The sequence below is a fragment of the Pelobates fuscus genome, chromosome 6 (assembly GCF_036172605.1).
Source record: "Pelobates fuscus isolate aPelFus1 chromosome 6, aPelFus1.pri, whole genome shotgun sequence".
Taxonomy (NCBI): domain Eukaryota; kingdom Metazoa; phylum Chordata; class Amphibia; order Anura; family Pelobatidae; genus Pelobates; species Pelobates fuscus.
Window position 1 is genome coordinate 271,880,319 of NC_086322.1, and position 13,027 is coordinate 271,893,345.

General features: G+C 41.5%; 1 protein-coding gene across 2 annotated transcripts in view; it reads left to right on the top strand.

Moving 5' to 3' along the window:
• Nucleotides 1–1,488: 1,488 nt before the first annotated feature.
• Nucleotides 1,489–13,027, top strand: part of CASKIN2 (CASK interacting protein 2) — a 29,463-nt gene continuing 17,924 nt past the window's right edge. For both annotated transcript variants that reach the window (XM_063459144.1, XM_063459145.1), the window contains exon 1: nt 1,489–1,803. In XM_063459144.1, coding sequence (XP_063315214.1) covers nt 1,710–1,803 — 94 coding nt within the window. In that variant the 5' untranslated portion in view covers nt 1,489–1,709. The remainder of the gene's footprint in view (nt 1,804–13,027) is intronic.

Below are 13,027 nucleotides of genomic sequence, written 5' to 3' on the forward strand. Positions count from 1 at the left end.
AATGGTTAATCCTTGCGTTTGAGATTTGTTAAAATTGTATCTTGTTCTCTTCCTCTTCCCCCTACTTTATTATTATTATTATTTATAAAGCGGCAACAGATTCCACAGCGCAGTACAATTCTGCGCCAACATTCATTTTCTGTAGCCTGTGAAACATTCCACAGTCATCATATATTTTCTTTTTTTCTCCCCCATTCCATTTTTGTCTTCACCAGATGGTGCCCTTGTGTTATATCTGTTCTCTTTTATTCCGAGTTAAACTTATTATTTTTTTTGTATCATACAATATTTTTTTTTTTTAAAAGGTAGGAAATTGGACTTTCACAATAGGTACAAAAAGCATGTTAATTATTGTTTACCCTAGTTACAACTGTGTTAGTTTGTCCATTTTGCAATCCTGTTAAGCGTAGGAAAACATAAGGTTAAATGGACAAAGATTGGCTTGCAGACTAGTCATTGAAGAAAGGTAAACAGAAAAAAAAATCCCAAACATTCTTCGGGTTGATATGGGGATGATCCATTTGAAATCATCAAGATGTTCTCGATGTATAGATCCTTTGATTGCCACGGGACCTTGAAACTCATTGTCAGATTTTGTTTGAACAGCCACTGTGTCAATAGTGCTTCCTGCCTTTCAGATCCAGTGGTGGGGCATGCTTGAGGGTGGGGGTCTTAAAACTTCCGTTCCCTGGATTTATGAATGGGTTTCAGAATGTAGAGGGACGGCAGGAAATAGGTAAATGGGAATCACGTAATTAACCCATACCTTGCCATCTCCTTTTTTCCACATATGTCAAAAAATGTGTCTGCGCAGTCTACTCCCGTTCCTGGAAGTTTAAAGAGTTACTGACTTTTTACGGAATATTTATTTGAGGGAGAAATAAAAGTAGCTCTTAGGAAGGGGGTGGAGGTGGAGCATATGTGGCGGTTGAAAGTTGACTGCTATAAATATGTTTTTTAACTGTCCCAGGCTTTGAAGGAGAGTCGTGGTGTAGTAAATGGGTGACTGCTGTGTGCTTGATAAAGTGTACCCGACAGTACACATAAAGAATCATGACAGAAAAACCACCTCTGGAGTTACCAGGTTTCAGAATAAGAAACTAACAAGCTGTCACAGATTATCAAACTAAACAGTACAATTCTGTGTTTACAGGTGACGAAAACAAACACCATCGAGGAATCCCTGAAGACGCTCTTGTAAGACTGTAACAGCTCATAATGAAGGAACTACGTGTTCAAGAACTTTAAGAAAACAGACAACTATTCATACTTTTATAGGACGTTAAAAGAAGCGACTTAACAAAAAACAGAGGCATGGTGGGAAAATGCTAAAACACAAAGTAAGCTCTCATCGAGAAATCCACATGTAATGGAGGTCATCAAAGTTTTGCAATCTGCTGTGCCTTTGGTAGCAGACTTGGCTCCTCTAAAGTGACCTTTCCTGTTGAACCCCTTGCTCAGTTCCAACTTTTGGACCCAGGAGTGAATCAGGAGAAGAACCAAATGGACAAGTTTTTAATTCTCTATTTTGGATTTAATTCTAAGGATAACTGGTGTTGATATAATTTTCGCTCATCTTTTAGAAATGACTGTCTTCGCAGCAAAGGGCAGTCAAAGTCGAGTGTGCGAGTGCGGTTTGTGGATATAATTAATAAGGATAATTTTTTGGGGGTTTGACCTAAGGACATGATGCTATAGCCTGTTTGGCGATGGGTCGGGAGAATGAACTGATCCAAGCTGTGAAGGGCGGAGATGTTGTCACTGTTCAGAAACTGCTTGCGAAGGTCCGAACGTCCAAAACAAGTAAGCCCAGTTTAGGTTGAAGGTCCTAAAATAATAGGTAAATGGGTTTCTGATTCAGGAAAAAACTTATGACATGGTTGATGGAACTAAGTGCACACAATGGGATTTAATCTCATAACACTAAACTGTAGTGAAGTTAACATTGAATTGCAAAATTCAGGATAATATAGCTAAGCACTTTTTCCTGCCGTTTGGTGTTTGATTCACTACAATTCTGTCGTTTTGGTAAATTAAACCCCAGTGACTTTGACTCGTATATCCATGTGTTCTTGTTTTTATGGTTTTTTTTTTTTTTTCCATCCTTGATAATACTGTGGGGCTTTAGTCATTAAACAGCAAATTGTAAAATTTAGGCTAAAAAAAACTACAACTGATTTTGAGAATCTTTCTAAATCAGCTTGTCCTTTTTTTATTTTTTCCTCTGAATTTTGTAATAAGATTTCACTGCTAATTGTTATTTATTGATTGAACCCTACCATTTTGAGGATAGTGATATATGGTAAATCCACAGTTGCACCATAAAGCAATGTCTGTTAATTAAAGGGACACTAGAGTCACCAAAACAACTTTAGCTTAAAGAACTAGTTATGGTGTATATATATTGCCCCTGCAGTCTCACTGCTCAATTCTCTGCCATTTAGGAGGTAAATCCTTTTTTTATGCAGCCCTAGTCACACCTCCATGCATGTGACTTACACAGCCTTCCTAAACACTTCCTGTAAAGAGCCGTCTAAAGTTTATACTTCCTTTATTGCAAAAACTGTTTAATGCATAATTTCTCATCTCCTGTTCTGTTAATTGATTGCTAGACCCTGCAGGAGCCCCCTGTGTGTATTTAAAGTTCAATTTAAAGAGCAGGAGATAAAAGCTTTTTAAGTAAGTTTCATCGGATTAAAAATGAAACCATCAATTCTTTATGCAGGCTGTGTCAGTCACAGCCAGAGGATGTGTAGCTAGGACTGCATAAACAGAAACAGAAGTGATGTAACTCCTAAATGGCAGAGAATTGAGCAGTGAAACTTTTAGAGGAATAATCTATGCACCAACATTGCTTCATTAAGCTAAAGTTGTTTTGGTGACTGTAGTGCCCCTTAAGGACCAAACTTCTGGAATAAAAGGGAAGGGGTTGGGGGGCGGAGCCAGCGCCTGCACGAGCTGGACGCACATCGGAACAGCTCCGTGCACTAACCCTGTCAAAACAACATTTAGCGGATCCCGAACCTGCCCCAAAAGCACCCGCACGTAGCCCCAGACATGGGGAAGAAAGCAAAGAAGCTCCGGGCGGACCCGGGATCGGGCTCCCGCAATATCGGAGACTTCCTCCACACTGCTCCGCGGCTCGGCACAGCCAAAATGGCGGCGGCTGAGGCCTGCACTCCAACAACATCGGATGAGGACGACGCTCTCGCTGATCTTTATCTGCCATCCCGACCACACACAGGGCCACATACAGGGCCACACACGGGGCCACACACAGGGTCACCAACTGTCTTTCTGGCAGACTCTGCACCAGCAACCAAGGCAGACATTAAGTCCTTAATGGTCGAAATCAAAGCCATGTTCCAGGCAGACATGGCCCCGATCAGGGAAGCAGTGGCCAAACTTACTGACAAGGTGAAGGCAGTGGAAGAGGACCTGGAAGGCACCAAACTGGCTCAATCGGCCACTGACGCCGCTATCAGCGCCCTACAAAAGCAATGCGCAGACCAGCAGGGGCAAATCGCTTCAATGGAAGACAGAGCTAGAGCCCGAAACCTCAGAATCCGGGGGATACCGGAAACGGTTGCCGGAGCGGAGCTCCCCCACTACTGCCGGAGGCTCATCGCCACACTGCTGCTGCCCAAACAGGCTAAGCAGGTCATGGTGGACTCCTGCTTTCGCCTTCCCAAGGCTCCCAGCGCAGCCCGCGAAGCGCCTAAGGACGTACTGCTGAAAATGTCCAGAGACTCGGACCGCGGAGCAATCATGGCGGCGGTGAGGGACTCCGCAACGGTGTCCTTTGAGGGGGCACAACTGATGTTCTACCGGGATTTATCCAGACAAACACTCAGCTGGCGGAGAAACCTCAAGCCAGTCACCCAGCTACTGCAAGAGCATGCGATCCCCTACCGGTGGGGCACACGTCGGATCCTGGTCGACAAGGCCGGCAAACAACATAAGCTGACATCCCACCTGGAAGCACCAACATTCCTCCAGCTCCTGGGAATACCAGCAGAGAAGGTACCACGGATGGACCATCCAACATGGACAGTCGAGGGCATCACTCCCTTCGTACCCAGGAAAGTGGGAAGTGAGCAACCTTCTTGAAGACCGCAACTGCCGACACATCTACAAATGGCCCGCACTTAGCATGGCCCACATGACTGTCGGTCGCAGAGACCCACCGCAGAAAGAACTTTACCCTAATGCAGGACTTCACTGGCTCCGTGAGCTATAAGACTAGCCCACTGTTAAGTTTTACAACCCCCCCTCCCCCCTTTTTCACATTGTGTGCAATGAACGGCAGCCGTTCCTCACCCACCCACAAGCACTAAGCCTCATCACAGGCTATGTTTAATAAGCCAGTAGTATTGCCAGCAGAGGCAAACCAGCGAACCACCCTTCCCCACCCCTCCCCACCTACCGCCTTAGTAGAGCACAAAGCCCATAGCGAGACAGATAAGCGATAAGGCGCTAAAAGATCCCAAGCTAGCCCCCCCTCATGACACCACACCGACCTAACACACACTGTCCAAGCAGAGGGAACCCCTGGCAACATAACCTAAAAAAAAAAAAGAGTTGACTACTGCTATGAAACCCCCAGTTCTTGACATATATATATATATATCTGTATGTTTTGATATGTACCTATAAGTTTCGTATGTCTTGTTATCTTTTGGCGAATACTCGCAAAAATAAAGAATAAAAAAAAAAAAGGGAAGGGGTTAAGGTCAGGATTTATCTCATTGTATGTTCCATATAAAGGATTTAAGAACCAGCTTTATTTTATGTTTTGTGGGGGACAGGAATATAGATTTGTCTAAAATAGCAACAAAAAAAATAGAACTCTGGTCTCTAGTGTATCTAGATACAGGACTGAAGCACTGAATGAGAACTGTTGGCAGGTATGCCGGAGTTATAACCACAGATTAGCTAGTTTATCCTGTTTTTTAGCACTTTGGGTTTTCAGTTTACTAGTATGCACTGTTTAATCCAGTTAGGTTATTTATGAATCCAAGAATTATGGACAGCTGACTTGGGGAAATTCCCAAGTTGGCCTACAACCAATTCCCTTGTCTCTAATATACAATTCATGATTTACAGGGATATTTACCTGAGTAAATTGTCAGGATACAATTTCATGACAGAAATGCCGCACTGAAAACATAGCTGACTTGAAAATGTATTAACAGTTCAATCCTTTTGGCTTAAAATCTGAAATTCACTTTCAGGCTTATTTACTTAAAGGACCACTATAGGCACCCAGACCACTTCAGCTCAATGAAGTGGTCTGGGTGCCAGGTCCATCTAGGGTTAACCCTGCAGCTGTAAACATAGCAGTTTCAGAGAAACTGCTATGTGTACACTAGGGTTAATCCGGCCTCTAGTGGCTGTCTCATTGACAGCCGCTAGAGGCGCTTCTGCGATTCTCATTGTGATTTTCACAGTGAGAAGATGCCAGCGTCCATAGGAAAGCATTGATAATGCTTTCCTATGGACTGACTGAATGCGCACGCGTGGGTCTTGCAGGAAGAGGAAGGAGAGTCCCCAGCGCCGAGGGAGCCCTGCGCTGGAGAAAGGTAAGCCGTTAACCCCTTCCTCGCCCTAGAGCCCGGCGGGAGGGGGGCCATGAGGGTGGGGGGAACCTTTTAACACTATAGTGCCAGGAAAACAAGTTTGTTTTCCTGGCACTATAGTGGTCCTTTAAGTGAGAATTCAAATCTAAGGCAAAATAGCTAAACTGGAAAAATTCTCTGAGTCAACTATGCTTTCAATTTGGCTACTCTCCACCTGAGCGAAGCCTAGAGGTGTAGCTGTTAGCGCGCTAGAAGTCAAACCGTTACTAAACAGTTTGACTACTTATAGTACGGGACACCGGGGTCCTCATGGCACCATAACCACTACAGTTTGCTGCAGTTGTTATGGGGTCTGCAGGTTTCCTTTAACACGTTATAGATTATCAATGCCTTATTCAATTGTCTACATTCTAGAAAATTGACAGATCTGGATTGGAATGTCCTTTGGTTTGGTTCTGTGGCATTGTTGATGTGGCTGTTTTTCCTTTGTATGTGGTATTCATTTTTGCCTATGGAATATTCCCTAGTTTGGTGATCTAGGCACAAGGCAGAAAAACATATAGTGTTGACATTTGAGTTCCTGGAGTGCAACAATTTCTAGAGATTTGATGATAAATGACTGTGCGGTTAGAGACGGCGTGTTATCTGAGACTCTCAGAAGCCTGTAAATGCCAGGTACTTTCACTGACTGTCATACACGTATGCAATGTACGCAGTGTTAACGTGTCAAGCTCAGTGCCCTTTGTGCCTGACTTCACAGTTAAACATTTACCTGAAGCTGCGTAATATAAACATCAAATGTGAAAGCACTGAACCTCTTCCTGTTTTTGTCTGGTTCTCCCCCGTTCAGTTCTGTTCCTCCTCCATAAATCTGACCAAAAATCAAAAAGAAAAAAATTCTGTGCAAGGCTACGGATCGATTGATCGAATGGATTCGAGAATTTGGAGAACTAAACACTAGAGTAAATAGAAATTCATAGAATGATCGCGTGCAGAACACACAAACTGTATGATAACTGTACTGGGCTCAGTTTTCATAGCTATAAAAACAAACAGGACTATTTATAAAAATGAGAATTTCAGGCAGTTCAAAGTGAATTTCAAATTTTAAGATCAAAATAACCGAACTGTAAACCAATTTTGACTTAAATTATGAAATTCTCTTTCAGGGTTATTTACAAAAGTGACAATTTAAGGTGAAATCAAAATGAATTTCACATTTAAGATCAAAGTAGCTGAAATGGAAACATTAGGCTCCTATGCTTTCGGTTTGGGTACTCTGGCCTTAAAGGGACACTATATAGGCACCCAGACCACTTCATCTCATTGAAGTAGTCTGAGTGCAGTGCCCCTATCCCCTTAACCCTGCAGCTGAAAGCATTGTGCATTAGGTTCCTCCTCGCGATGACGTTGGAGGAGGCGAAGACGGAGCCTGTGCCGCTGGAATCAAATAAGTGTTTAAACTTTTTTTTTATCACTTTGAATGCCACAGGAGGGTGTTCCTTTAAATTTGAAATTCATCTTGAATTGTCTAGTAAATAATCATGTAAAGTGAGAATTCAAAGTGAATTTCAAATTTAAGGCCAAAGAGCGTGAACTGAAAGCATAGCTGAATTGGAGAATGCTTCAATTTCAGGTACTTATTTTTATTTTTTTTTTATTCTTTATTTTTGACGTGCAAGTTATAACAAACAAGCCCATGTTGCCACAACGACAGTCACAGGCGTAATATCCTCTTACAATTTCAAACATGGCAAGGATTAGGTCTGTACAATTTTATAATGTTAATACTCAAGTCAATTTCAGGTACTTTTATCTGAAATTTGAAATTCAATTTGAGTTCCCAGTTTAGTAAATAATCCATAAATTCACTTTACATTTCTGACAATTCTCACTTTATTGAATAGCCCTGTCAGTGACTGGGATGTATTTACGGAAGATTACAGACTGGATCCAACTCCATTTCTAAATAATTCATAGAAACAATATATTATTTATCGTAGTAAGCTATTATTTATGTTTCTGTCTGTCATATATAGTGATGTATAGGTGTATGTGTGTTTATATTTCTATATATGTTTGCGTGTGTCTTTATAAATGATTTGAAGTTCCTGCTTTTGCTGCAAATCCCCAGTATTTGTAGCTGCTGTAGGTTCTACCCAGCCGTGGCTTTCCTGTTTTGCTAGCCGTGGCTTTCCTGTTTTGTTCAGTGGAGCATATTCTATAAACCCAGCCCAGAAGAGGTTTATGGGATAACATAATTATTGTACAAGTATGGAGTCGCTTTACACGTTTATGAGCTGCACGTGGTGACTTCTGTCAACATCCCTATTGCTACATTCAAGTTTCATGCTATCCACGGAACAAAGTGTGTTTGGCTGCAAAACCAGTTTGTCTGTTGATCCCTGTCGTGGCACCATAACCACTACAGTTTGCTGTAGTGCTTATGGTGTTTGGAGATGTCCTTTAACACATATAGATTTTCAGTGTCTTACTCAATTGTCTAAATTCTAGAGAATTGACAGATCCCCTTTGGTCGCTGGATTGGAATGTCCTTTGGTTTGGCTCTGTGGCGTTGTTGACAAGTGGCGCGTTTTTTCTTTGTATGTGGTATGAGTTGGCCAAGAGGAAGCACATGTTTGTGTTAGAGGGCAGGCCAAACGAATGCTTTTTAAAAATGTTTAATTCAATACCAATGTTATATAACTCGAAAAAACACCTCTCAATTGTTGTATGCCAAGCAAAACTTACTGGTAATCGGCCCCTGCGTGAGCCGCTGTATATCGCCATGCCGCACTCAGTGTCGACTCAAAAAAAAAAAAGTTTAATTTGCATAATGTTTAATTTAACATAGATTGTTAAAGGAACACTCTTGGCTGTAGTGGTTATGGTGCCAGGAATGCCCTGGTGCGTCCCTACTGTAAGTAATCAAACCGTTTTAGAACAGTTTTACTTCTCACCCGGGTATCGACCAGTGCTGCTCCCTGCCTACACTACTTCTGACAAAGAGCTGCATGCCTTCAGTTTCTCCCGGAAGAGTCGGAAGCCTAGCAATGCAGAGCTTAGCTCATTGGCTGAAAATGATCAGCAGATGCTTAGCCAATGAGCTAGCGCCGTACTGCAGGTCTTAGCTCAGGAGAGCTAACAGAAGCTCCAAAGCTTCTACTCAGGAGCTTTCAGCTCTCCTTGGGGTAGTAGTAGAGTCGGTGAGTGCAGCTGACCCCAGAAAAAAAGTCAAACTGTTGTAAAATAGTATAACTACTTACAATGGCGTGGGGTGCACAAACACTTGTGGCACCAGCATTCTGTAATGGTTATGGTGGTTGGAGTGTTCCTTTTAATGTGCATGTATTATCCATAGAAGTATGCTTGCTAAACATAACCAGATTTTTATTTATATGATAAAGGAAATCTGCCATCACCTGTACTACAGCCTCCTTATAAATACGCATTTTATATCACACACTTAAATTAAGGTGGAACTGTCACTTCCCTGGAACAACATGTAAATAAAAAATAAATAAAATAAAAAAACAACCAAAAAAACCCCAAAGAATTGGAAAAAAAATGGCAAAACCAATAGCTAATCTTGAGTTAGCTGTTATGTTATGCTAAAATTAAGGAAAGTACAGTTCTTCTATAAAGGAACACTATAGCGTTAGGACTACAAACCAGTTTTCTACATCCACCACAACTACAGTTGGACGAAGGGATTAAAAAAAAAAACATTTTTATCTTGCCTATTTCCAGTGCCGAGGCTCATTCGGCTTTGGTTAGGTCTTCTCCTCCTGTGACGTCATGTCGCTGGTGGGACCTAATGTGCAAGCTGGTCGAGTATAGCACGCTAGTTTAGGCTTTCCCATAGGACATTATTGAATCAATGCTTTCCTACGGGAAAGATAAAAGAAAGCCGAGCACGAGGACGTCCGTCAATTAACGGAGTAAAACTCCATTAGGGACCCAGAAGTGGTGGCATGAACCCTGCAATCTCAGCAACTGCAATGTTTAACAGACAGGGGCACTACAATGAGATAAAGTGGTCTGGGTACCTATAGTTTCCCTTTAATGCCTCTTTTCAGTGTGTATCCTGGTTTTCCATTGCTTTACGGCGGTGGCCATCTTTCAGAAGTTCTGCTTATCTGCCCTTAGGACCAGGCTTTCCCAAACTCCGGCCCTCCAGATGTTGCTGAACTACAACTCCCATGATTCTATGAATGAAATAGATAGGCTGAGAATCATGGGAGTTGTAGTTCAGCGACATCTGGAGATGAGGAAGTCTGCCTTAGACCATGTTGGTAATAGAGGGATACAGGCTGTGTTCATGAATACTGACATATGCCAAGGGCTTTTTTTATTTCTCCTCTTCATTTGCATTGCGTGCCCTGGTTTGAACTGGATTATGATGTAATTTGCTAAATCTTTAATATAAATTTAAAATAAAGCAGATCATCTCATGAAAACAAGAATAACACACGTTTTAGGTGATTTCCAATGTTTTATTCAATAGCATACCTCCCAAGTGTCCCTGTTTTAGGTTGGACAGTCCCTATTTTGAGCCCAAATCCATCTGGCCTAATGATCCTCTTTTCTAACTCCTTATTGTTTGAGTGTATATCAGAACTCCACAGCAGTAATACTCTCAGTAATGTCCCTTTAAGCTACAAATAAATGTGTTTAGAAATCAGTCCGTGTAAATAGGAAACATTGTTCCTGTTCTAAAACAACATTTTAGTTGGACAAAATGTTATTAGTAAATCACCTAAAATTTCTTAGGTGCAGCCCTGTCCCTTGTCACAACCACAGTCAAAAACCTGAAATGAAAGTGTCGCTGTTTTCCCATTTAAAATGTTGGGAGGTATGCAATAGTGACCGTTTCCCAGATTGATTTGTACTGCTGAGGACACGAGCAATTTCGTGTTTACACGTGACACTAGCACATTTAATTTCTTACTCTGTGTAGTGACAATTGTATTCGACATAACTCATTCATTAAACTGGGCGTATTTATTAAAGCAAGAGCTGTGAAGAAGGCAACCGCTGAATAGTTTAGAAACATTTTGTAACACCTTTTTATGGTATTTACGCATGCAGCTCTGTGGGGGTTAATCGATTTTTGGCACAATATGCGCTGCCTGTTTCTGGACAGACATCTGTAAAATATAAGTTAAGGTTTTAAATGCAGTGCAATGAGATTTTTTTTTTTTCACTTTTATATAAATAAAGCACAGCTGAATTTAATTTTATTTAGCTACTGGTTGTGCGAACACGTCATACGGCATAGTTATGCTTAATGATGGGGGTTTAGAAGGTTACCCCTACAGAGACCTTAAATTTATGCGTGTTCTACATTGGCCTGAGACGTCTGCCGGGGCGGATTTCAAAGTCACACATTAGTATGCAAGGAAGCTAGGTCACAGAACCCTCTGCGTGCATACAAAATTCTCTGGACATTCGGTTGGGTATAACCTTGCTTACTTGGCGACGTTTGCAACCGCAGTCCCTGGTAGAATCTCGTTGGCAATTTATACTATATACACATCCTATGCTCTGTAACCCTAATCTGTCCAGAGCATTGCAGATTAAATGGGGTAACGCTTGCCATACCCCAGGCCAGGGGAATGCTGTAATTTAAATCTTGGTAGAAATCTCTTTACCAGAAGTGCTTCAAATTGATTTGCCTTAAGGGTTTCTACGTTTACTGTTAAATAAAGCGTGAGGCTGTCCTGGTCCCGTGGATGTTGCAGATCTTTGCACGCAGAGGAATGTTGCGAAAACTGGTTTTGGAGAGTGGCTGCGTGTCTGAACAGAACTTGCACACAAAATACAACTGATTCTACATTCTCCTCCTCTAGCCAAACACACTGGTGCTACATTCATCCAAACATTGCGTTTAACTGAAGGATTGAGAAATGCTTGGAGAATTTATAAGGAGCCAAAGGACTTTTTTTTTTCTTTTTTCTTTTTTTTGAGCGGTGTCCTTTTCTTTAACTCTCTCTCTCTCTCTCTCTCATTTTTATTCCATCCTCCCTCCCTACATGTATATGCTGTCTTAATTTATAAATTGCACTCTGCAAATAACTTCATCCCATATAACTGCAAATCTCTATTGCAATAATCTGTAGGTCTGGAGAATGTAGATTTGAATGTTTATTTTCGTATTGAACGTCTTCCCATGATAAATGAAGACAGCGCTTACAGTTTACACGCAGATAATATCTTTTGTAGGTTTTGATCTCACAGCTTTTGGTTGGCGTTGTTTGTTTTAGTTTTTTTTTACCTCTTTCTCCCATATAGAAAATAAATTCCACTAATTCTGGATACTTTTAGACAAGTCTCTCAATTTCCAGCCTCCACTAGTCAATGGCGAGTGAAAATCCCTGGCACATAGAATATCACCTCTGGTGAGTGTGCCATTGACCCTCCAAGCTTGCAGTGGTGCGTAAGTTTTAAAGGGTCACTCCAGACCCCTAAGCAACTTTAGCTTGCTGAAAAGCTTTATCTGTGAAGAGTGGGTCCTGGTTTTTTCATTTTGAAAAAAGTGCAGATTTCAATAGAAATTCACACTTTTTTTTTAATAAATTAATCTGGTTACACCCCCTTGACTTTCAAGTACACAACAGGTAATGTTACTTCCTGGTTTCGCAAGCTCAATGCAGCTGACCTCAAGAGGCAGCAATTGCCCAGAGCACCTGATTTACAAAGACTTCTCATTGAGCTGCAATGGGAAGTCTGTGATTGGACAGCCACGGGAAGTCTGTGATTGGACAGCCACGGGAAGTCTGGGCGGGATTAGAAGGGGAGAGCTTGCAAAGGCAGCAGACAAGAGAGCTACAGGTTTTGCAAGATGTTTTTTTATATATAACTCCAATAAAAAAAATACATAATTAAATGCATGCACGTGTTCAATTGGGTTATATCTACTAAACCGTTTAAAAAAATAAAAATAATAATAATACATTTTTATTTGGGCAGTGGAGTGTCCCTTTAAGGCCTGGCTAGACGCATAGGACTTGAAATTTTACTCCCGGCTTTTAGTCACGGATTAATTTTCCATTTTATCATGGAATAATATCAATTATTCGGACTGGTCGGGTCATTAACAGTCACTTATTGCTGTGTGCGGTAGCAGACAACCACAAGTTGTTTATTTTTAGGTTTAAGCCATCCTCGCCCCCTTTTACACACAGTGAGTGCAATATGGGCCTACTGTGCTTCAACAGATGCAGCCTTTTTTTCCACAGACGAGGCCTATAGCTGGCTGAATCCTGTGTCTGCCATTTGTGGTGCCACTTGCGCATGGAGAATTGTTCACAATTTAGCTTAATAGCCCCCATTGACAGGATTAGACGGATCTGTGTGCAATAATCAATTTTTTTTATTGGCACAGACAAATGAACATTGCGTTTTAGGGAAAGAACATTTTTTAATAGCACGTCCTTTGTCACAGA